The sequence below is a fragment of the Hypanus sabinus genome, chromosome 20 (genome assembly GCF_030144855.1).
Source record: "Hypanus sabinus isolate sHypSab1 chromosome 20, sHypSab1.hap1, whole genome shotgun sequence".
In the NCBI taxonomy this organism is placed as follows: Eukaryota; Metazoa; Chordata; class Chondrichthyes; order Myliobatiformes; family Dasyatidae; genus Hypanus; species Hypanus sabinus.
In genome coordinates, this window is record NC_082725.1 from 42,062,803 (window position 1) to 42,089,218 (window position 26,416).

Genomic DNA, 26,416 nt, shown 5'->3' on the forward strand with positions numbered 1-26,416 from the left:
GGCAACTCTGGACAATGTTTCTCACCCTCTGTGGGGCACCTTTAGTAATAGACTAAGATAACTGCAATGCTGTATGAGGTCATTCTTACCCTCGGCCATTAGGCTCTAGAATGAGTCAACCTATAGTCAGGAAAATGATTACCTCCTCCTGTTTGAGGTAACATTTTTTTTGTTCTTACTCTCTTCTAAAGTTTGTATATCTGTGCATTTGTAATGTTACCGTAATACTGTAATTTCCTTTGGGATCGATAAAGTATCTATCCATGTAAGGCAGAGATGTCCATAATAAAGGATACAGGATTCCTCATGCCACACACACGAAATGCTGGAGAAACTCAGCAAGTTAGGCAGCATCTATAGCGAGAAATAAACAGTTGAGATCCTTCATTTCCTGGGTGACCTACTGAGCTCCTCCAGCATCTTGTGTCTGTTGATCTGGATTTCCAACATCTGCAGAATCTCTTGTTGCTGACTAACCTGTTAAGTCTAAACTGGATAATTGCTTTCAGAAGAGGATGTAATCACGTAGTTTTTATGTCCGTCATTGTGGAGGTTCTGACTCACCCTCACATTATCTGAAGGAATAAACAATTACACGGTCTTAAACTATAAACACTAGTTTATCTTCAATTCAGAATCTGTTAGAAGTCGTTACCCACAACTGTAATTTTATTATTTTTTTAAATTACAGGCTCATGATGTAAACGGAAGCACCTCTGCAAACACGAAAGTAAAACTATTTATTTCAAGGTCCCCAGACAAACGGTAAAATTCGAGAAGTAGACAGCATTCTGTTAGTCGTCCGTTGAGTGCATCTTCCGGGAAGCGTGTCAATGGCAGATTGAGGTCGAGGGCACTCACTTCACCACTGACTGAGGCGTTTTTAATGCAAAAATTGTCTGCAACTGCTCTTCAAAAAGCACCATTCCTTCATCCATAATATTCAAACAAAAACTAATCACGCGGAAAGGACGAAAGAACCGAATACACAACACTGCGTGGGTAGAATATAGGTTTTTAAAAAAACACTTGAATTTTCCACCCTCCACCTCCCCAAAAAAGCACCAAGCAGTCCATCCCGGCTTCGGAGCAGCACTGGAAACCAACTGTTGAACACCGCGATGGGCAGGGGATTTTGATGACGGGTACTGGCGTCTCTAAGAAGGAAACGGGGAGGGGGAAGGAATAAATGGGGGTAATGAGCAGCGAAATAGAGGCGTGACAGGCAGTTTAGGCGAGGAAGAACGCAGGGAGGAGAGGGGGTATGGAAATCAAGGAGGACGGGAATGGTAAAGGAGCCGAAGACAATAATTGGACACAGAATAACTAGAAGGGATTGGTAATTAAATAGTACAGTGGAAGAGAAAACGGAATGATAGCGATCAGAATACAGAGGTACTGTAGTCTGGGTACTGGGTGGCCACCTACCGCAGGGAAATAGTTAACAGGGAAGAGTTTCAGCAGGGGAGGAAAAAGACCACTGAGGAACACAAGGGATATGACAGAAGGATGGTGTAATAGGTTTATAGGAAGCGATGGGACACGAGGATTAAAGGGGTGGGAGGAGCGAGGAATGGTAGGATGTCAGAGGTAACTAAGAGACATTTGGTAATGGCTGTGAACAGAGTACTAACATTGCTGGACAAGGGGTAACGCTATTTAAAGAAGTTAATGCCAGGGCTGGAAGCAAGTGATACTGACAGTGAGATTAATGCCGAGAAGGCGGGGTTATCGCAAAGTGGAGCGGAAAGCCTGCGGTTAGGAAGGGTTGGAGCTTCGGGTCGGGATTTCCCAGAGGCGTTCCAGTTGCTCTATCAGTGTAGACGCGAGCGGGTTGAGAGAGCCGGTACCTGCCACACCGCCTCGGGACCAGTCCCATGTACCGTAAATTCTCCGCTTCGTCCCAAATCTCCGCTGGACTTCAAACCTGTGCTGCAATCTCCTCTGATCGGATTAAGTGATCGGAGTCTGTTCCGACCCGCTTGTTAGTTCTACGTCCACGTGCTTAGGCAATAGTTGTAGCGGATCGCGACTGGCGACCGACATCGGGACAGCAGAGATCCAGGAAGAAGTGCCAACCACGGGCGACGACAATGATGAAGCATAGGCGACGCGACGGGGCTGAGCGAAGGAAGTAGCCTCCGGCTCAAGCCGCGACCTCCCTCTCCCCGTTTGATACGGGCAAGATCCCACCCCCCTGCCTCGGGACGCGGGACTCCGCCCGGTTTAGCGCCTCACTACATCGCAGAGCTTGCACTCCGACCCAAGATCTGCCCCTGGCCCGGGGCTGCCACCACAGCCCAGCAGCCGCCGCCGTTACACGGTCGTGCTCAGCCTAGCCCGCGCCCCGCCCATGAGGCCGGCTCCCGGGGCGCTCGTACTGTTGCCGAGCTCACGGCGGGCGAGCGGCCGACCCGCATGTTGCTAACGAGGGAGGTGGTCGGCGACCAGCCGGCCGGGGGGAGCGGGTCCCCTGCCGCCGTCGGATGCCCTCAGCACCTGCCCGAGGACGAGTGGGAGGATGCGGGCACCGAGATCCAGGAGGATGACGACGAGCAGTCGGAGTCGGACACCTGCAGCGTCCTGTCGGATGATTCTTTCTACCCCCCGGAGCTGCGCTCCCTGAGCAGCGAGATCTCAAATGCGACCGAGGGCCCGCTCACCTTCTACCGAGCCTGCGCCACCTGCAACGCCGTAGGGCTGAAAGAACTGATGTGCGGGGACCTGAGCGAGCCGGAGGTGATGGAGGTGGACAGGAATGGCAGGGTAAGTGAGGGGCACTAGGCTGTACCGGACTCTATGCTTCAACGCACACACACAGCCGCATTCTCGCACGCCCAGTTTTGGAGTACTTGTGTTGTGCCCGGCGTGTCCGGACACATGCACACACTCATTGACTTGCACATGTTTACTCTCAGGCGCTGTACACATGCGCACGCCACCCAAACCCGTGTACATGCTGCCGGGCTCCTGCGGCAGCAACCGAGCCAGTGACCGTACTTGTAGGGAAAAAAGAGTCGGCGCTTTGGGCCGAGACCCTCCGTCGGGAGCAGAAGCCAGAATAAGAATGCGGGGTGAGGGGAAGGAGTAAAAATTGGCAGGTGCTAGGTGAGAACAATTGAGGGACCCATCCACCTTACGCCTCACCTTTCCCCCCAATTCTGACTTCCGCCCCCTTACTTTCCTGTCCTCTGTATTGTTTTGCATTGTTAGCAAATCTCTTGCTTCTCAATTTCCAACTACAATTTGAATGTGTTATTAAGTGAGTCTGTGGTTCCCTTAAAACATTTGTAGACATATTTGTGATGTTAATATCCACTTGTCTTATTAATTTTTATTCATTTTGGGAGGTTGGAGACCATTAGCATTCATTTCTCATCTCTAGGTACCTTGAGAAGTGGCCATTTACAATTGCAGCATTCCCTTTGACGAATCCCACAGCAGTATGAGGAAGGGAGGTCTAGCGAAGGATCAGGATGGTACACAAATTGGAGAGAAATGTGTGTAGGTGCATCTGCTGTGATTGTCATTCTTGCTGGTAAAGATTGGGGTTTGGGGAGGTGCTGTATGTGCAACCTAGGTGATTAGCTAGAGAATCGGGTTTAGTATCACTGACGTTTTGTGAAGTATGTTTTGTGGCAGTGTAAAGTGCTAGCCAAAAATTAAGTTTAAAAAAAATTGAAAAACAGAAATAGTGATGTAACCAGACGGAGTGCTGTATGCCGTACATCTGCAGAAATTTGCTAGTCTTTGCTGCTGCAGGGCATTTTGAATATCAAAGTTCAAAGTATAAACCCTATAGATTTGAGATTTGACTCCTTACAGGCAGCCACAAAACAAACCAAATGGAACCCATTTGAAAAAAATGACAAAGCACCCAATATGCAAAATGAACAACAAATTGTGTAAACAATAAAAAGTAAGCAAATAACATTCAGAACTAAAGTTCCTATGTGTGTAGGTTGTATTACCTGTGTGCTAGTGGTGGAGGGAATGGATTTTCAGAGGGGGTGAAAGGGTACCAGTCTAGTGTGCTGCTTTCGTTTGGAAGCTGCGAACCTGCTGAGTTCCGCCTGCATTTTGTTGGCGTTGCCCTGGAAGCTGTTGTGCTTCTTGAGGGGAGTTGGCACTCCACCAATCCAGGCAAGCAGAGACTTCTCAACCATGATTCTGAACTGTGATTTGTAGATGGTGGAAAGATTATAGGGTTAAGTCATGTAGACCAGGGCTGCTTTACCCACTGACTCACAGCTACCCAGACTATACCTTGGCCTACCCTGTTACTTGTAAAAAAACCTTCCCCCTTCTCTCAATTCCTTTGCCTCCACTGCATTTGCTTTCAGGATGAGGCTTTTCATTCCAGAATGATGGAGAGGTCCTCCTTCAAAGAAAGGGGCTTCCCTTCCTCCACCATCAATGCTCCCTCAACCACATCTCTTCCATTTCATGCACATCTGCTCTCCCTCCATCCTACCAGGGATAGGTTTCCTCTTGTCCTCACCTACCACCCTACCAGCCTTCGCGTCCAGCACATAATTCTCCGAAACTTCTGGCATCTCCAACGGGATCCCACCACCAAGCACATCATTCTCTTCCCACCCCACTTTCTGCTTTGCGCAGGGATTGTTCCCTGTGCAACTTCCTTGTCCATTTGCTCCTGCCCACTGATCTTCCTCCTGGCACTTTTCCTTACAAGTGGAACAAGTTCTACAACTGCCCATATGCTTCCTTCCTCACTACCATTTAGGGCCCCAAACAGTCTTTCCAGGTCAGTCGACACTTCACCTTTGAATCTGTTGGGGTCATCTACTGTATCCGGTGCTCCTGGTGTGGCCTCCTGTATGTCAGTGAGACCCGATTTATACTGGGACACTGCTTCACCAAGCACCTATGCTCCATCTGCCAGAAAAAGTGGTGTTTCCCAGTGGCTACCCACTTTAATTCCACTTCCCATTCCCATTCACGTATGTCTATCCATGGCCTGTCTTGATGAGGCCACACTTAGGTTGCAGGAACAATATCTTATATTCCATCTGGGTGGCCTCTAACCTGATGGCATGAACATCGATTTCTCAAACTTCCAGTAATGTCCCTCTTCACCTTTCCCCACCTCCCTTCCCCTTGCTTACCTTATCTCCTTGCCCACCCATCGTCTCCCTCTGGTGCTCCTCCCGCTCTTTTTTCCATGGTCTTCTGCCCTCCTCTATCAGACTGCCCCTTCAGCCCTGTATCTCTTTCACCAGTCAAATCCCCAGCTCTTTACTTCATCCCTTGCCCTACAGGTTTCACCCATCACCTTGTGATTTTCCCTCCCCCCTTTAAATCTACTGAGCTTTTTTTGCCCAGTCTTGCAGAAGGGTCTTTGACTGAAACATCAACTATTCTTTTTTCCATAGATTCTGCCTGGCCTGCTGGGTTACTCCAGCATTTTGTGTATCTTTCCTGCACTTATCTGTATTTTCTGTCAAAAGTTCTGCCCATTCTATTCTGCTCAGATTTCATCATCATTCCAGTCAGTTGTACAAAACCAGATTTTAAGGTCTGGTGCATGACTCACTCCTCTTCCTAACAAACTGTTTTTGAAAATTCATGAATTTTGGTCACTGTTGGCAAGATATTCCCATATTGATTAATTTGGGCATGTTGCTTGTGATTAAATCTGAGCTGGCCAATTCAATTGTTGGTTCAGTCATATTTTATTTCAGAAGTGCCCCCAAATATACTCAAGGCATTGGATAACTTTCATACTAGGGATGTCCTGTGGATTAAGTTTAAAAAAAAATTAAGTTTCTACTGTGGATTTGCTCCACCTTTTATGACAAAATGCTCTGATGTCCGCATTTATGTATACTGCTTTGGGCATCCCTGAGCCCTGCTTTGTACAGTTCTGTCCACACGGTTTCTACTATGTGCTCAATCTTACTGATATTTTTCTTTTCCATTGCTCTTAACAGTGTGGTTCCTTGTATTCAGCTGCTACTTTCTTCCAGGATCCATGCCTTTTAAACTGGGATGTTTATCTCTGAGCAGTGGCAGAAATAGCTTCTCATGTTGGAGTAATGGTGAATTTTACTTCAAAGGCCCTTTGGTGTTAATTTTCAGCCCCTCCTGTTGGCTCAAAGTTATGCTCAGCTTTAACCTGATCTTGATCTTGATCTTGATCTTGATCTTAAGGTTGATGTTGCTTTTTGAGTCTTGTGTTTTATATCCATTACTATATGAATTTGTGCTAATGATTTGTTAATTTAGAAATATAGCCTGTTCTGCCCTTCGTTGACTATACTTTGTGAAAAAAAAACAGTATTCTCCTTTAACAATATAAAATATGATACATACAATGACATGCAAAAGTTTGGGCACCCCGGTCAAAATTTCTGTTACTGTGAATAGTTAAGAGTAGAAGATGAACTGATCCCTAAAAGTCATAAATTTAAAGATGTAACATTCTTTTCAACATTTTAAGCAAGATTCGTGTATTATTTTTGTTTTGTACAATTTTAGAGTGGAAAGAAAGGAAAGGAGCACCATGCAAAAGCTTGGGCACCCCAAGAGATTTGAGCTCTCAGATAACTTTTAACAAGGTCTCAGACCTTAATTAGCTTGTTAGGGCTATGGCTTGTTCACAGTCATTGTTAGGAAAGGCCAGGTGATGCAGATTTCAAAGCTTTATAAATACCCTGACTCCTCAAACCTTGTCCCAACAATCAGCAGCCATGGGCTCCTCTAAGCAGCTGCCTAGCACTCTAAGCATTAAAATAACTGATGCCCACAAAGCAGGAGAAGGCTATAAGAAGATAGCAAAGCATTTTCAGGTAGCCGTTTCCTCAGTTCGTAATGTAATTAAGAAATGCCAGTTAACAGGAACAGTGGAGGTCAGTTGAGGTCTGGAAGACCAAGAAAACTTTCTGAGAGAACCGCTCGAGAGATTGCTAGAAAGGCAAATCAAAACCCACGTTTGACTGCAAGAGACATTCAGGAAGATTTAGCAGACTCTGGAGTGGTGATGCACTGTTCTACTGTGTAGCGACACCTGCAAAATATGACCTTCATGGACGAGTCATCAGAAGAAAACCTTTCCTGCATCCTCACCACAAAATTCAGCGTCAGGAGTTTGCAAAGGATCATCTAAACAAGCCTGATGCATTTTGGAAACAACTCCTGTGGACTGATGAAGTTAAAATAGAACTTTTTTGGCTGCAATGAGCAAAGGTATGTTTGGAGAAAAAAGGGTGCAGAATTTCATGAAAAGAACTCCTCTCCAACTTGTTAAGCACGGGGGTGGATCGATCATGCTTTGGGCTTGTGTTGCAGGCAGTGGCACGGGGAACATTTCACTGGTAGAGGGAAGAATGAATTGAATTAAATACCAGCAAATTCTGGAAGCAAACGTCACACCGTCTGTAAAAAAAAAGCTGAAGATGAAAAGAGAATGGCTTCTACAACAGGATAATGATCCTAAACACACCTCAAAATCCTCAATGGACTACCTCAAAAGGCACAAGCTGAAGATTTTGCCATGGCCCTGACTTAAACATAATCTAAAATCTGTGGATAGACCTCAAAATAGCAGTGCATGCAAGACAGCCCAAGAACCTCACAGAACTAGAAGCCTTTTGCAAGGAAGAATGGGCGAAAATCCCCCAAACAAGAATTGAAAGACTCTTATCTGGCTACAGAAAGCGTTTACAAGCTGTGATACTTGCCAAAAGGGGTGTTACTAAGTACTAACCATGCAGGGTGCCCAAACTTTTGCTTCGGGCCCTTTTCCTTTTTTGCTATTTTCAAACTGTAAAAGATAGAAATAAAAAAAAGTAATCTTGCTTAAAATATTAAAGAAATGTGTCATCTTTAACGTTATGCCTTTTGGAAATCAGGCCATCTTTTACCCACTTAGCTATTCATGGTAACAGAAATTTTGATCGGGGGTACCCAAACTTTTGCATACCATTGTATGTCTTTTTTACTTTCAGAGTATTTTTTTTCTACATGAGCTAATTTTCTTTTAAAATTGTGACAGAGGGAATCAATTGGACTAAAGATGGATAAATCTCCAGGATAGTGATATATTTTACTCCAAGATGATAATAAAAGTAGACAAGGAAACTGTTTATACATGTAGTCAGGACTGTGTCTGGAAACTATTAGTGGTTTCTTTAGAATCTCTGGTTACTCATGAAAGTTTCTGTGCTCTGGGGACTTCAGAGCGAACTTAAGGTCATTGCAGAGGAATATTAATCCACCAGCCCAGTATACACTTAGTTGAGATCTGTGGATCTTGCTGTTTTATTTTGGAGGTTGTAAAGAATAAACTTCTGGGTATCTGCAAGGTAATTTTCTTGTAATTGATGCTCCTCAAATACCCCTTCTCTGGCTTGCAGCCTGCGGTTAGGATTTTGAGGCAGATATCCTTGCTCCCGACAGGGTGTGTCCAAACTGGGCTGGTCTGGAAGTGTCAGGCAGCTGGAGGGGAAACAGCAAGCACTAATTTAGCACGACTTTCAAAGAGCTATTGTCCTTGAATGTTTCAATTATCTTTTACTGTCCTGAATTATCTACTATATTTTTCCAACCTAGACTTAATCATCATTGTATCTAACTTCTTAATTTGGTTAAGTTGATATATATGCTGGCAAGTGTTCAAGACCAAAGGCTGGCTGGCTTACTTAGTTACTTATCTATTTATTTATTTAGCGATAGAGCATGGAGTAGGCTATTCTGGCCCTTCGAGCCACGGTGCCTCAGCAACCCCCAACAAACCCGATTAACCCTAACCTAATCACAGGACGTTATACAATGATCAATTAAACCTCGTCTTTGGACTGTGAGAGGAAATTGAAGGACCCAAATAAAACCCACACATTCCATGGGGGGGGGGGGGGGAGTGTACAGAGGCCCCTTACAGAAGAGCACCAGCGCTGAACTCTGAACTCCGGAACACCCTGAGTAGTAATAGCGTTGTACTAACCACTGCGCTACAGTGGCTTGTGTGAGAGGGAGGAAAAAGTTACTGTTTCATTGCATTTCTTTATAGTTGGAGGGTGGGAGGGCTTTCGCAGAATTGGCATTGTACAGCGGGGCGGGTTGGTAGAAGATATTTTTGCAACGATAGGTTTAAGGCCCATTTACTTGTTTGCTTCAATGCAACAATGACATGGATATTTCGGCTTGAAAACTGAATTTGGGGTAACCTCAGTTCAGGAGTTGAAGTGAAGATGACATGGGTTGTCCTGTAGACAAGCTTCATTCCAGTGGAAAGCTTAAGAGATGCAGCATTGTGGTGTGGAAGTTTAATAAAATCATCGGGGAGGTGACGTTGCCTGTGGCACTCTGCACTGAGATTGTGTCTGCAGTGATAGCATAGATGGAAAGAAACCTTTGAAGGAAAGTAGGAATAACCTTCAGGGTAAAATTATTCCAAAGAGTTGGCAGGATGTACTTACTTGTGCAACACACACTGCATCCTGGAGGAACTTGGCAGGCCAGGCAGCATCTATGGAAAAGAGTAAACAGTTGACATTTCGGACTGAGATCCTTATCAGGAGGCTTTATCTTTGTGCTACTGCTGTACTGCGATCCTGTTTTTGTACTTGTATTAGGAGAAGGAGAGAATCTGGAATGGACTGTCGTTGGGGCAGGGGAAAGCAATTGATTGGGTGAGGCAACAATAAATGAAATTTTCAAAGTGATCCCCTGGTTTTTCACATGGGTTGTTGGGATTCTTTTCCATTTCTAGTATGGATCCTTGAGGCCTTGGTTTGAGATTGTTATATGCTGGAAAGAGCAGGTTCGTAGGAATGCTCTTACAAATTTTCAACTTCAATTTAAGCTTATTCTCATAGCTGTACATACCCAGCCAATAAACACCATGAAAATTATCCTTTTGCAGCAGCACAGTACACTGTAAACATGACAAACACAAATGAATGTAAATTATATGAAAGCCCTTTTAACTGGGCACCTCTAGAGATGCAGCTTGTTAGCCCCTCACTAACAGCCACCTTTCACAGACTCTGTGCGTCTAGGGTCGATATGACTTGGGTCCCACCATACCCGGGAGGTTAGGATGTCCCATATGTGTGTGAATGCTGTGTAAATACTGCTGCCATGCAATTAGCTGTCAGCAAGAAATAGCAGATTGTGCACTGCTTTCAATTACAGAGTATATTTACAAATGTCAGCTTTATTGAACAGTTAGTAGGAAAACAAAAAGAAAAAATAAAAAGGGCCCATTACAGTTAACCCAGTCCAAATGTGCACATAAGTTGGAGCTTATCTTGAAGTTGTTTTTAACTCGTGTGCTGGACCCACAATCTGCATGAAAGTAAACACCATCATCTCAAAATCCTCCTTAAACAAATAGGCTTCCCCACGGGAGTATTGGTCCTTCTCCCTTGAAGCCATTCATCTACACAAAGCATCTTGTGCAGCAGGGATGGCATCCTCAGCCATCTTCCCTCCAATCTTCTCCCAGCTCTTGCCAAAAGAGACTTTGACCTACACCAGTATCTGTCAGAAAAACCTCCCAGCGTTCTTTAGAACCTATTCCCAATTCCGCTATCCACAACATTCCTAAGCATGAACATCTCAAGCCCTTATCTTTAACAGTAATCCAAACACTAGCAGCAGAACTGCTTCTATCGAAAGCCATAAACTTATATGCCCTACAACATTAGCAGTATGTTACATATACATGCACAAGAAAATAAATGATTTCATTATGCCAGTTGAGAGGGAGAGAGAAAATAAATCTGGTACTAGATAGGATTGAGTTATGGGTCGTATAGCTACTGATTTTCTCTTTGGCATATTTCACCAACAATGCAGAACACTGCTGCACTAGAATATTAGCCTGGGTTAGCTGCTGAGTTTTCTAAAGTGTGGCTTGAACCTGAGTTCCAACAAAAGGGGAAAGAAGATATTGCATATAATTTTGTCAGTATTTATTTATAACTTGATTCCACTTACTGAATAAAAGTATACTGCAAATAATATTTCACCTCCTTTCACTTAAACCTGAAGTAATAATTTTAACTCCACTGGTTAGCGCAGGTTCATAGAAATACATTTATGAATTTCTACTTCATGTCAAATGAGATATTTGGAACAGATACTGGAAATTTAGATGTTATATAACTATTGACTTCTCCTCTGCTAATTTTTAGGGATGAGAAAATCATAGGATGAGATGATCCCATCCCCGGTTTACACTCCTGGCATCTGAAGGTTCTTGTTAAATTGATAAATACATTGATAAATTGGTTTATTACTAAATGTACTGAGGTACAGTTAAAAAAAACTTTGCTATGCAAGCCATTCATACAAATCATTTAATCGTATGACTGCATTGAATTTGTACAATAACAGTGAAGAGTAAAGTGTTACTGTTATAGGGAAGGTGCAGTGCAGGGAGACCATAATGTGCAAGGCTCTAACAAGGTAGACTGAGTCAAGAATCCATCTTATTGTACTAGGGGATGCTTTAATAGTCTTATAAGTGTAGAAGAGAAGCTGTCCTTGAGCTTGGTGGTATATTTACAGGCTTTTTTTAAATCTTCTACCATATGTGGAGGGGGTGCAGGAGAATGTCTGGGGTGAGTGGGGTGTTTGATTGTTGGCTGTGTTACTCAGGCAGTGAGACGTGGAGACAATTCAGTCGCTTCTTGTAGTCTTGAGCAGTGCAGTTGCTATACCAAGTCATGATGCACTCAGACAGGATGCTTTCTATGGTGCGTCAATAAGGATAAGTCAGATTCCTTTAGCTTCCTGAGGAAGTAAAAGTTGTTTGTATAGTTCCCTGGCCATTGGCTTTTACATGATTGGACCAGGACAGGCTATTGGTGATGCTCGCCTCTGGGAATCAATAGGCTCTTCATCCCCTTTCTATGCTCTGGGAGGAAGTCCTAGGTCTGGGACAGTAGAGATGCATTGCTTGGAACTGTAGTATTGCAGGCTGATCTAATGTCTGCAGTGGTGACTGTGGATACACATACATTGAACACTTTCAGGATGGATGATGATATTCCATTCCCTTTCCATTCAAAACGTCCATAAAATGCATTAAGCTCATTGAGAAGGGATACACTGTTATTAACAATGCTGCCTGGCTTTCTTTGTTTTGTAGTCCTGCCACAACTGATGGCTTCTCTAGATCTCAATTTTAGACTCATATTATCTTTTAGCAGCCCTGATAGCTTTACAGAGGTCGTGTCTTGATTTCTTGTGTAGGGCAGGATAACAAGGTTTGAATGTTGCAGACTTGGACTTCAGTAGGGAATGTCTGGATTGACATCTTTAGTACAAAATCCTCTTATCACTGTTTGGTTTCGTCCATGATGGTGGTGACATACTCATCCAGGTTAGCTGCTGGGTCTTTGAACGTGGATCAGCCTACAGACTCAAAGCAGTTGAGTAGAAGCTCATCCACAACCTTGGACTATATGAATTTCTGTACTGGATTTCATGTTTCTGTTTGTACACCATGAGAAGGAGCATAGCCCATGGTTTGATTTATCTAAATATAGGTGCAGGGTAGATAGATAGGTGTCCTTGATGGAGTGGAACAATATTAGGAGAAATTCATAAAATTACTCTATAATCTACATCAGTAGATGACATCACACCATGTGTATGATCACTTTTATTGCCGAAGCCAGCTGAAGGACCCCACTTCCGTGCAAACAAAGACATAGCTTTGTTTTTGATTTATTGAATGCTGGTTTGCTTTGTTTTCTTGTGGAATGTCAGATTTTGTCCAGTTGCTCTGTCAGAATCTGCTTTTACGTGATTCAGTATTATACTTGGGATCATTGAGTTATAAAGCTGACAGAGTTATTTCCTTGCAGGAACCCACATAGTAACCATTAGTTTAGTAAACATTCAACCAATCTATGTAAATTTCCTTTGTTTCCTGCTTAAAGTTATCCTGATATCCTCATTGTTAATTTGATTGGTGCTGGCTGCTTTAATCATTAACATAGAAGGTTCACCTATCTCTTCTAGGGGTTCTATCAGGAAACTCTTCTATAGATAACACTTCATCAGTTTTCATCAACTAATGGACTTAGAAAATCTGTATTTTGAAAAACAGCTTTAATGTAATCTATACTTCATTGTTCTTGTAACACAAAAGGCCAAAACCATCTAAAACTGCTAAAGATCTCCACCAGCACTGGTGTGTGCTTAACTCCCTGCTTTACACCTATGACTGTGTGGCTAAGCACAAATCCAATACTATATTCAAGTTTGCTAATGACACCACTGTTGTGGGCTGAATCAAAGGTGGTAATGAATCCCTGTACAGGAGGGAGATTGAAAATTTGGCTGAGTGGTCTCATAACAGTAACATCCTCATAACAACCTCATAACAATAACTCAATGTCAGCAAGACCAAGTAACTGATTGTAGACTTCAGGAGAGGGAAACCAGAGGCCCATGAGCCAGTCCTCACTGGAGCCTCAGAGGTGGAGAGGGTTAGCAACTTTAAATTCATGGGTGTTACTGTTTCAGAAGATCTCTCATGGACCCAGCACGTAAGTGCAGTAATGAAGAAAGCACGGCAGCACCTCTACTTCCTTAGAAGTCTGCGGAGATTCGGCATGACTTCTAAAACTTTGACAAACTTCTGTAGATGTGTAGTGTATTGACTGGCTGCATCACAGCCTGGTGTGGAAATACCAATATCTTTGATCGGAAAATCCTACAAAAGGTAGTGGATTTGGCCCAGTACATCACAGGTAGAGCCCTCCCAACCATTGAGCACATCTACATTAAACACTGTTGTAGGAAAGCAGCATCCATCACCCAGCCCATACTCTTTTCCCATCCATCAGGTAGAAGGTACAAGAGTCTCAGGACTCACACCACCAAGTTCAAGGACAGTTACTACCCCACAACCATCAGGCTCCTGAACAGAAAACTCACTTGCCCATCCGTTGAGATGTTCCTACAACCAATGATCTCAGTTTAAGGACTCCTTATGTTGTTATTTCATGTTCTCATTATTTATTTACATTTGCATTTGCACAATTTGTTGTCTTCTGCACTCTTGTTGATCTTTCATTGATCCTCATAGTTACTACTCTATAGATTTGCTGAGTATGCCCACAGGAACATGAGTCTCGGGGTTGTGTTTTGTGACGTATATGTACTTTGATAATAAAATCTACTTTGAAATTTGAAGATTAGAATTCCTTACCAATGACTCAACATTGCCCTTGGAAAATCAAACTGATCTCCAAAGAATCCTGTTGCTGTAACCTGACTTAACACATTTAATATCTGAGATAATGTGAAATATAAGAAGGGTGAGAGTTTCTTGCTTGACCTTAAGTTTGAGCAACACTCAATAATTGAAATTAAATGAAAAACAGAATTCTGGACGTACTCAGAGGATTAAGCAGCACCCGTGAAAGCTAAAGGTGTAAGTCAACATTATGAATCTTAATTTTGTGTTAGGACCGTAAGGAAGGAGAAAGATAGCCACTATGTAAAAGTATGCGTGGGCATTGTGATAGAGGCTTGTAGTGATAGGTAGAAGCAGATGGGGAGGAGTTGATGGGAAAATGAAACCAAGGAAAGGAATGGGAAAGGTTAATAAAGGGAGAACACTAAGAGTGTATTTGTGAGGAGAGAATATCATATGTGTGGGTTACATGAAATTGAAATAGGTAAATCCATAGCATTGCTTTGTTTACAACTAGAACCTCAGAAGTTGTCTTTATGACTTGAGTTTGCCTCTCCATGGCAATAGAGAAGACAGGGTAGGCAGGTTGATGTAGGAGTGGGAAGGAGAGTTAAAATGACACACAGCCTGAAGTTAGTGATGCCTATTGTGAACAGAGCGCAGGTGCTCAGCAAAAAGTGGCCTCATCTACATTTATTTTCACTGATGTGAAAGAGGCCACTTCATGACCAGTAAGTGCAGTAGGCCAGGTTGGAAGAAGTGCAGATGAGCTTTTGTCTCAACTGGAAGGGCTGTTTAGGGCCTTGAATAGTGGTGAAGGTACAGGCATAAACTTCTTTTGTTACTAGGGTGTCCTGCTTGGTGGCACAATAATATCAGTGCCAGACTCTGGAGCTAAGGTTCCCAAGTTCAAATCCTAGTTGGGTTGAGCGTCGAGCTAGCAACTCGGCCTCGTAAAAACAAGAATAGTCAAAAGACGGTGCCCCGATAACTCCATTGCCGAGTTAAGGGCTATTCTTCTTGTTACTAGGGTAAATGCCAAGAATTAGAGAAGGGTGGGTGGCGTGGTGTAAGCGGATGAGGGAATCACATATATTGAAATTAAAATATATCAAAAATAAGGAGACAACAAGGAAATGGCTAACAAGAGGAAATCTGCAGTTGCTGGAAATCCAGGCAACATCTATGCAAAGAAAGTACAGACGATGTTTCGGGCCAAGCCCCTTTGGCAGGACTGGAGAGGAAAAAGAAATAGCTAATCTAGTTGTAGCTTCCTGAGGCTGATATGATAAAGTGTTGACTTAATTTGTGATATTACATTATAACTGAATTACTTTGCCATCTGGTGATAATATCATTTGGATGGAAGGAAACATGTTTGTGAGAAGTTGGTCCAAGTTTCTCAATGGCAAGATTTACAACCTGTATAGATTTCTTTTGAGTAACAGCTGAAATGATTGTCCCCATTTTTTTTTGTTTACGTAAATTAACCATTCCTAAAGAGCAGTTCAGCTTTAGGTTTGTGCAGGAGCTGACAGAGCAGTGTGATCAGGCAAGAACTAATGAACAGTTAGACTAGTGCCTGCTGGAAATGTATATCTGTGGGTTTCTGCTACAGATCTCACTGGCTGACTGATTAGCATCTAAACTGCTGAGGGACACAACCCTCCCATTCATCAGCAGCTGGCCATTAAAGCCAAGCAATTCCACTCACCCTGCACAGCTGTGCATCAGCTACCTGATAGCTTGGTTCAGTCATGTGCTTCTGCAACCACAACTAGTAGCTGGTCTATTTGGAGAACTGAAGTTCCTAAGTTTTAAAATCATTGGTAATCATTGACACCTCTACAAATGACTGCGGATGTGTGGCTGTTTGTCATTTACAGCACTGCCATTCATAACAGTGCATGTTATTTTCTACACAATTCTCATGAAATAAAATAAACTTCTTTGTGTGCTGTCTCCTTTTATTCTTTCTCATTTGTTATACAAGCCATTCATTTGGACAGCTGCCTGGAATTTCTATGGTAGAGAAGACTAACTTATGCTACAGCAAATTTCTACAGATGACCATGGAGAGCATTCTACCATCACTGTCTGGTATGGGTGGGGGGAGGGATCGTAATAAGCTGTAGAGAGTTGTAAACTTAGCTCCATCGTGGGCACTAGCCTCTGTAGTATCCAGGACATCTTCAAGGAGCAATGCCTCAAAATGGCGGCATGTATCAGTAAGGATCCTCGTTACCCAGGACATGCCCTGTTCTCCTCATTGTTACCATCAGGAAGGAGGTGCAGGAGCTGAAAACACACACTCAATGAGTCAGGAACAGCTTTTCCTCCTCTGCCATCTGATTTCTGAATGGGCATTAAATCCATGAACACTACCTCATTCGCTTTTTAAAATTTTTATACTATGTAATTTATATAATGTACATACATATATTTACTATAACTCACATTTTTTTCTATTAATATGTATTGCATTTAACTGCTGCCACAAAGACAACAAATTTCATGACTTTTGCTGGCAATGTTAAACATGAATCCGATTCTGAGTATCATTTGAGGCTAAAGTAGAACAGCACCGAACAAGTTAAAAGCTAGTATTGATTTGATGATCCAAGGCCTTAAGGTCCATCAGATTTAGAATGCAGTTGTCAACAATGGAGAATTGATGGGCAAGATCCTAGCCATTGATGTATATAGCTTAATTTCACACAACAGTAATTACTCCTGAGTTTGTTACTGTGGGATAGCAGGCCTGAGGAGGAGAATAGTTTGCAGTTATGTTTTCTAATTATTTATTGGATTGTTGCTTGGAAGTAAGGGTTGTAACTAATGGAGTTTGAAGTGCTCTGAAACACCAAGGACATGAAAACATTTCCCTTTTTTGTGCCCTTACTCTTGGCAGTGAGCTTTCTGAGTTTATGCCATTCAGTGGGAAGATTTCATTCACTTCATCAATTCCCTTGCGATCTGATGAAGCAGCTCTTGGACAACTCTTCATAATTTCGCCAGACAAAAACCCATGAACCTACACCAAGACTCTGCCTCCAGACTGCTACAGATCTCATCACATTAGGAGATCTCCCCTCTACAGTCACCAATTTGATAGTACCTCAACCCTGCACTGTCCGTTTCGAAATCTTGCCTAAGATCCATGATCAGGATAGCCCTGGTAGACCTGTTATTTCTGCCTGCTCTTGCCCCACCTAACCTATCTGTCCATTACCTTAACGCCATCCTGTTCTGCCCCCTCTTTTTGTGCTTCCCCAAGTACATCAGGGACTTCTTTCACACCCTCCACCATTTTGACAACTCTCCCAATAAGAAGATGTTAGGGTAAGATTTTTTTTGGAACAAAGGTACAACCTTTTGCCCTTTAACACTCGTCTGCTTAGCAGAACTTGTTTTTTTACTTTCACCAACCTCTTTCAATTTGGCTCACAAACCACAAACGAAAGGTGTTGTCATGGGCTTCAGTTAAACTTGTCTTTTTGTTTGCTGTGTAGAACAGGCCTTGTTGCAAACCCACAATGGAACCCCTACACAACTCTTTCTCTGCTAAAATTGTTGTTGCAAGGTCTAAATCTGAAATGTCAGTCATCCCTTTACCTCCACTGATGTTGTTTGAACCACCAAATTCATCCAGCAGTTTATATTTTTGCTTCAGCTTCTAGCATCTGTAGTCTATTGTTTCTCCTGAGAATTTGAGACCCTTTCGTGATAAAGGGCAGATAGAGTTAGCAAAGCAATTATTCTCATGTAAAGCTGAGTTTAGTAACGTAGCAACAATTACGAAGCAACAAAATTTCTACAGCTTTCACTGTTTATCAGTGATCATAATGATGCAGACATTTGATTTGTCTCTTGGATTACCAGCCCCTTAAAATCATCTTCTGTTTCCTGGGAACTAACTAACTAATCTCCTGGGCAATTCAGCGAGCAATGCAAGAGAAAAAATTCTTGTTTCAAAAAAGAACTTGCGTTGTTCTGTTTCGTGAACATTATGATTTATTGCTTGTAATGAAAATGTGAAATATTAGATTGGTCTCCTTTTGCTTCATCCAGACAATGAAATATCCAGGAATGCATTTAACCACCTCCACAGGCAAAGTACTGCATAAATAATAAAAAAAAAGATAATAATGTAGGTATTCAAGTTGGGCTGTACTCTTCTCTGAGAGAGACAGGGTTATATTTTGGCCCAGTGGTCCTTTAGCACTACTAATTGAGAGGCATAAATATTAAACTCAAATGTAAGGTGAATTTGAAAGGTTTCTTATCAAGATAAATTTCATCAAGCTGCTGCTGAGCTTCAGTGAAGTGTTGTAAGAGACTGAAGGTTCAGCTGTGGCTGTAAAATGGAGAATTGGAAATGGATAGTTGGGGGTCCAGGGTCATGCTTGCTAATTGAATGGATGTGTTCTCCATGTAATATACGTTTGACCTCCCTGCTTTGGCAAAGTTGAGGGTTAGTCAACAAAGATGGAGAGAAATTCTTGGTAGAGAAAAATAAATGATAAATCTGAAGCATTGGTGTAGAACAGATGTAATGGGGAAAAATTAACAATTGATTTGAGTTGTTATTTGGAAAAGAAAAAGGTGAAAAGATATTGTGAAGGTAGCCATAGGCATATTGTGGATATCTGTTGCTTGATTGTCTCCAAAGATGGAGATGGAAAAGACTGGGAAGGAAAGGGAAGACTTGATGATGAAGGTATGGAAATGAGAATATATATATACATAGATTCTCTTTAAACAGTTTGGCCTTATTTAAAAAAAAGTTTCTTTGTACGATAAAATAACATAAGCGTATGATTTTCAGAGATAAACATTATTTGGGATTTTAATTTTTCACTTTATATTAGCAGGGTTATTTCTAAATATACTATTGCACTTGCTTTCTCTGATCACTTCTTGACAATCATTTGTATTTCCACCAAAATGGCAAAACAAAACAGATTTGCAAACTATAAACACAAGATATTCTGCAGATGCTGGAAATCCAGAGCAACACAGACAAATTGTTTGAAGAACTCAGTGAGTCAGGCAGCATTTATGAAACTGAATAAGTAGTCAACATTTTTGGGCCAAGACCCTTTATCAGGACTAGAATGGAAGGGAGAAGGTGTCAGACTAAAAAGATTTGGGGAAGGGGAAGGAGAACAAGCTAGAAGATAGTGGGTGAAGCCAGATGAGTAGAGGAGGTGATAGCTGGAAAAGGTAAAAAGCTGGAGAGGAGAGTGTAGCATGGGAAAAAGGGAAGAAGAAGCACCAGGGGAGGTGATAGGCAGCTGAGCAGAAGTGGTAAGAAGCCAAAGTGGAGATGAGAAGAGGGAAAGGGGAGGGAGAAAAATTACCACAAGGAGAAATTGATGTTCATGCCATCAGGTTGGACCCTACCTAAAAGGAATATCAGGTGTTGCTCCACCACCCTGAGAGTGGCCTCATCATGGTATTGAGCAGCATATTGGAATGGGATGAGGATAGGAATTAAAAAGATTGGCTGGCAGGAAATTCCACTTCTTGCAGATGGAGTAAAGGTGCTCGATGAAGTGGCCTTCCAATTTACATTGGATCTCACCACTGTAGATGAAGCTGCATCAGGTACACTGGATATAGTAGACGATTCCAGCAGGTTCACAGGTGAAGTGTTGCCTCACCTGGAAGGACTGTTTGGTGCCCTGAATGGAGGTGAGGGAGGAATACGCAGATGCAGCATTTCCGTTGCTGGCAGGGATATGTGCCAGGAGGGAATTTAGTGTGGAGAGGCGAATGGGCAAGGGAATCATGGATGGGATCACTATGGAAAGCAGGGATTGGGGCTGAGGTAAAGAAATGCTTAGTAGTAGGATCCCACAGAAAATGGTGGGTTGCGGAGAATGACGAGTTGGACGCGAAAGCTTGTGGGTTGATAAGTAAGGACAAATGGAGTTTTATCCCTGTTGAGGCAGCAGGAAGATGCACTAGCATCAGAATCAGAATCAGGTTTATTATCACCAGCGTGTGATGTGAAATTTGTTAACTTAGCAGCAGTTCAATGCAATACATAACCTAGCAGAGAGAGAGAGAGAGAGAGAGAGAGAGAGAAAACTATAATAAATAAACAAGTAAATCAATTACATATATTGAGTAGATTTTTTAAAAAATGTGCAGAAACAGAAATACTGTATGTTAAAGTGAGGCAGTGTCCAAAGCTTTAATATCCATTTAGGAATCGGATGGCAGAGGGGAAGAAGCTGTTCCTGAATCACTGAGTGTGTGCCTTCAGGCTTCTGTACCTCCTGCCTGATGGTAACAGTGAGAAAAGGGCATGCCCTTTGAATGTTTGGGAAATGGAGGAGGTGCAGGTGAGGGCAGCATCGATGGTGGAGGAAGTAAAACCCCATCCTTTGAAGAAGGAAGACATCAGAACACAGGATGGGAAGACTAGATAGCCATGGGAATTATTGAGTTTATAAGAGAGATGGGTGGACAGTTCACCTCTAGAGATGGAGACAGAGAGATTAAGATAGGGGAGAGTGGTGTCAGAAATGGACCAAATAAATTTAAGGACAAGGTGGAAGTTGGAGGCAAAGTCATGGGTGCATGAAACTGCACTAAATGCAGATGTCATTGTAGCGCAGAAAGAGTTGGGAAGCATTACAAGGGAAGGCTTGGAAGATGGATAGCTCCACATAGCCTTCAAAAAGGCTACCCCTTGGGTTTGAAGAAAGTTGGGGAAAGTAAAGAAATTGGTGAGGGTGAGGACCAACCAGTTCTGCTAGATTAAGGAGGGTGGTTGGTGGAGGGGAACTGGTTGGGTCTGTTTTGCAGAAAATGCTGTTTTTTTAGGATACTGGTCTATGGTAGTAATGTTTAAAAGGCGTTCGTTACTCATGATCCTAGAATAAGTTTGTTCTCCCTCAGATAGGCTCGGATTGAACTAGTTGCTCCACCATCAAATCCACACAAATTAACTCTACAGTTCTGGTCTCTTCGACGGGCCAGATGGTCTACTCCTGCTCCTATTTCTTATGTTAACGTTCTTGATTTTGATTTAAGATTCGTTGTTTTGTGTCAATGGGTAGTCTCCTATTAGGTCCAAAAACATTCTTGGACATAATCTTTTACTGGAGCATAAAACATGATTGTTCTAAGTACTTTGAAGTCCAAGCACCACTAGACACTAGACAGCTACTGCTTGCAATTGATATTTCCTCAACCATTCCTAGAAATCTTGAGCACCCATTGTGCTATGTTGTTCATTGTTAAACAGCACAGCAAATAACAATTTTGGATATACAGTTGCCATTTAAAATTCAGACTCAACCCAGTCCAGTTAAATGCACTGGTCCACATTCCTTCCAGAGAAGATGAACTGTGGTTTGACCTCAGTCCAGGATCTTGACCAGGGGCATGGGTTAGGAAGTGAACAGAGCATACAGAAAATAGGGTTGGGAGTAGGCCACTGTGCTTCTCAAGCCTAACTCACATGGTGAATCAACGCTAGCCTCAACACCTTTTCTGTGTAATTCCCTGTAATTGTTGACTCCTTGTTATTTCAAGTTTTTATCTATGCTGACCCAAACAATCTAATGATCTGGCTTCCACCTCCCTCAAGGAAAGAGAATTGCAAAATTTCTACACATTTCATGTCATAATTTTATAACAATGTGCCATTATTTGTAGTTCTTCCATTAGTTAAGGCACTTCAACATCTGCTCTGTCAAGTCTTTTAAGGATTTTATGTGTTATTTGTTAGTTCACCTGTCATTTTGCTAAATCCCAAAGACCACAAACTCACACCATCTATGACATTCTTCTCACCTCAGATTATCCTGGTGAATCTGCTTTGGAATGACTCAGATGTCTCTATGACCCTTTTTGGTTGAGTGGGCCAAAACTTTTCACAGTATGTGAGGTTTCCTCACCAGCAGTCTGCATATTTGTAAGAAGTGCCTCTATTAAACTCCCAAGGATCTAATATATTTGGCTACTTGTGATACACCAACCCTCTCATCTCAGGAAGTAGCTGAGTGAATGTAGCTATAGGTTCCTCTCCACCAGCAGCTTTGCTACATCCTTGATGAGGCTATTGATTGTGAAATAGGTTCAGGTTGGAAAGTCAAATTAAGATCTAACCAGGATATGTTAAGGTTAAGCACATGGGCTGGGGACATTTGGGTTACTTAGAGGGTGTATGCAAGGTAATCAGTATTGTGAGGAGGAAGCATGCTTAAGAAGTGTAGGCGAGGAAATAAAGGAATCCATTTTCAGAATGGAGTCTGCCTGGGGAAGCTCCATTGTTGTATATACAGCAAGGAATGTCAAAAAGTTGTTCTTAAAATGCCCAGTTAAACAGTATTATTTTAGGCTGAGGCTAATTTCTTTGTGCTGTATTCTAAAAGAGCATTGCACCATAAAACCCATAATTCAGCACATATCTGGTATGGAAACCTTGCCATTCATGCAGGTACAATTTACAACTGGAAATGCCACTTTGAGCGGTTGCCAAGTGATGATTCTACCCAGCAATGATCGGTGTTATAGGCCATTCTGAGGAAAATGGATCCCCTTGAGTGTTACAGTAAAAGTGAAAAGCATCCGAGTTCCTACACCTTGAGGTATGGGAATGGTCTAGTAGTTCAATGCACGTGTAAATTGTTTCCCTTCAGCATACCTTTGGAATGATTGCACAGAAACAAGTGGTGAGACTCATTTATTGCTGCTATGTTTACTGTTCTCCTCATGTCTTTGCTTAATAGGCGAAAAGCAATGCATAACTAATCCAGTCGGCCTTCTGATTTCCCAATGTCAATATACCAAAAGTGGATGATACCTTTGGGATATTCGTGCACATGTAGGTTAGCATACAAAATAATTAAGTTGCTGTCAATGATTTAGCCTTCCTCTATTGGGTGTGCTGTTTGCACTCTTTTATGGTGGAATTGATTGAATTTGTGTAAAGTTAAAATTACAAAAATATCACGTTTTCTCAAACACCATTAACTTCTTTATTTGTTACATACCAAGCCATTAATACTGGCATTAAAAAATAATGATTTGACTGATTAAATAAAACTGATTTTAAGTAACTTATATTTCACCTTCCTACTGTAATCATTGTGCACTTTCCAATCTTAATATAGAGTTCTGCAAAATATATTTAACAAAGTTAATTGGAGCTTCTTTCCTTCCTGCTTTACCCACAGAGTGGTGAAACTGTGGAATTCTCTAGCACAAATAGCAGTCAAGGCCAAATCATTTGATATATTCTAGAAGTAATTTATTTGTAACACAAGTGGTTAAAAATGTGAAGGGATGTGGGGAGAATGCAGAAACCAAGTGTTGAACTGGAATGTCCAGTGATGATTGTAATGAATAGTGGAAGAGGTTTCACAAGCCAAATATATCTATTGCTGCACTTGCTGCTTCCTGGTCTGTTTGAATATGCAGTAGAATCTACTGTAAAGAACATTAAATATGTGCAGGGTAGGTCACTTGACTCTTCAAGCATGCCTCATGTTCTGTTTCTTTGTCAGTTTCCCATAGCTCTTCATTCCCTGATATTTCAGAATTTATCTGCATCTTTAAATACCCCCAGTGATCTAGGCTCCACAACCTTTCGAAATAGAGAATTCTAGAAATTCATCATCTGTGAGAAGCTCCTTGGCACTTCAGCTCAAATGAACATCCTTAATCTTGTAACTATGCCCTCTTGTTCAACATTCTCCAACAACCGAAAACATCTTGATATTTAGCCTGCAATATTATTCTGACATCCTGACTAATATGCAATCAAGAGTCTTGTGTGTTTTAATTAAATCACCTCTCATTTTTCTAAATTCCAACAATATAGATCTAATTATTTTAGTCACCCTTTCATCCCAGTAATTAATCCATTTAATTTCTTTTGAACTAGCTACCGTATCAGTTTATCTCTCTCAAGTAAGGGAACTGAAATTGGATGAGGCCTCACCAGTACCCTGTGTAATTGCAGCAGTATTGCATAAGAATATCTCCTCTCTCTAAACTCCAGTCCTCTTGTGCTAAATACCAGTATACTATTTGCCTTTCTAACCACTTGCTGTACTTGCCCACTATCTTTTGCAAACTAGGCACAAGATCACCCAAGTTCCTCTGTCCTTCACTCAATTAATTTTTCTATTGCTCAATTATATTTTTTTTAGATTTCTCTTACCAAAGTGTATGACCACAACTTTCCCAGATTAATTTCCATTTCCCAATTTTCATCCAACCACTCAATCAATATATCCTTTTTGCAACATGCCTTCCCACCTATTTTCATATCACTGGAATCTTTGAATCCCTCTGGCTTCTCCCCCAGATCATTAATGTAATTCTTAAACAATTGAGGGCCAAGAATTGAGCATTATGACCAACTCCACATCTACTGGCTTGGAAAGGCCTGTTTTTCTTTGAAGAAATCTATGAAAAGAAATTTCTAGGTGCCATAAAAGCTTGGAACTTTCCGTGCAAAGTCATTGAAGCCAGGTCAATAACTAAATGTTGATATTGACGGATATAGGACAAAAGTGTAGTAAGGCCACAGAACAGCCATTGTTTTATTTAGCTTGTTGAGCTAAATGTTCTATTCATGTTTTTATACCAAGTCAAGTTTATTGTCATTCGTACAAGTACAGTGAAGTACCGGTACAATGAAAAACTTGCTTGTCGCAATGCTGCAGATACATTGATTCAGACAACACACAGAGCGCAAGTTACACATAAGTTACACAAAACAGTGAAGGAAAAGCCTGCAATCACCTCTGGCTTGATGATCTTCAGATATTTCACCTCTCAAGGGTCTACTGCTTTGTTATAAGTACAACAAAATGTTTTATTTTTCTCTTGCGGTTTGCTCTTCATAATCAGCAGATTTTGAATTGTATTCTATTATTAAAAGCACATGAGAAAGTTGCACAACAAAGCAAATGTGCCAAATTCTGAAATAACTGCGAAAGCTGAAAGCCCCTTTGGTAGATAACTCCAGCCTGCCGTCAACAAGTCTGTTGTGGAAAAAATCCCATGTATTAACATATATCATGCTCGTAATGGGGCCTGGAGGAGTGGTGGACAGCAGCCAACAGTCTGGGTTTAACGTTATTGAAGATATTTCTTGCTGTTTCTGGTGGTTCCTGTAGGTGTAATTAGCTTGTCCATAATACCGTGAGAGAAACATTTTTACTCCAGCTTGAGTACAGTACAGCAATGGAATGTGTGAATATCACATGCAGTGCCTTTTGTAGCATCATAAAAAAGACATGAATCAGAAGATAAAAAGCACAAGAACTACCCCGTTCATCACATTTACCAGGATGTGCCCCCCTTGGTTTGCAATCTTCTCCTTGAATTATTTATGCAATTCCACTCCTTTTTTGACCAGTGTACTCCAAAACATAATTCCATGCTTTGCAAAGGGATCAGCCTTTGGTCATTTAGCTTAAATCCGTGTCCTATTGTTGTGAGTCCTTTTCCCGTTTGATAATAAGTAAAGGCCTGAGATTCTAAAATTGCAACAATATCCTAAAAGTTCCTTCCAACATGCTCTCAAACATTGCAATTGCTTTGTTAGCATGTATTATATACCATGACCTAGAGCAGAGGTGACAGAACGGGAATATGGAGTCTTCAGATTGAATCATTTCCTGTCAGGTTCTTGGTGTTTTTTTAAAATACTATGAGCTCCGAGCTGGCATTAGAAACTGTTTCTGCTGATTTATTTTGCCTAAAGCCTTAGTAGTTTGAATCCCTCTGTGAAACCATTTAATCCCCTCTAAGGAGAACAATCATCATTTTTCTGTTCTCTCTGCATAACTCTGATGGTACATTCCATGATCCTTGGAATTTTAAAGCTATTCTTGGTATTTTGTGATTGATATTTTGAAGGAAAATGTCTTTTGTGGATATGGAAAAGCAGGGATGCATTCTGAACACATTTGTTTACAATGCCCCACGAAACATAACTTACAAAATTCACTAACAGGTTGGATGGAATTGGAATAAGTTATCTCTAAGTTTTAGCAATGAATTGTGTGTCCTCTAATGAATATGCAATACTGTGGGCAGACAATAATGTGTGGAAAGCAAATATCTCTTACCACCTTTCTTAAAGTTCTAATAGCAATTAACTGAAAGATTATAACCATTAGCTAAATTCTTATTTTAGATTCTACCCTCAGTGTCCCTCTAATAGGGTCTACTTTTAGCTTAATCAGTGGTGAATGA

The 26,416-nt window shown here is 41.7% G+C and overlaps 1 protein-coding gene across 1 annotated transcript in view; it reads left to right on the plus strand.

Moving 5' to 3' along the window:
- Positions 1–734: 734 nt before the first annotated feature.
- The window catches only part of LOC132378462 (ankyrin repeat domain-containing protein 33B-like), a 49,486-nt gene continuing 23,804 nt past the window's right edge, over positions 735–26,416 (plus strand). Inside the window, exon 1 of the mRNA XM_059945395.1 lies at positions 735–2,766. Coding sequence (XP_059801378.1) covers positions 2,419–2,766 — 348 coding nt within the window. The 5' untranslated portion in view covers positions 735–2,418. The remainder of the gene's footprint in view (positions 2,767–26,416) is intronic.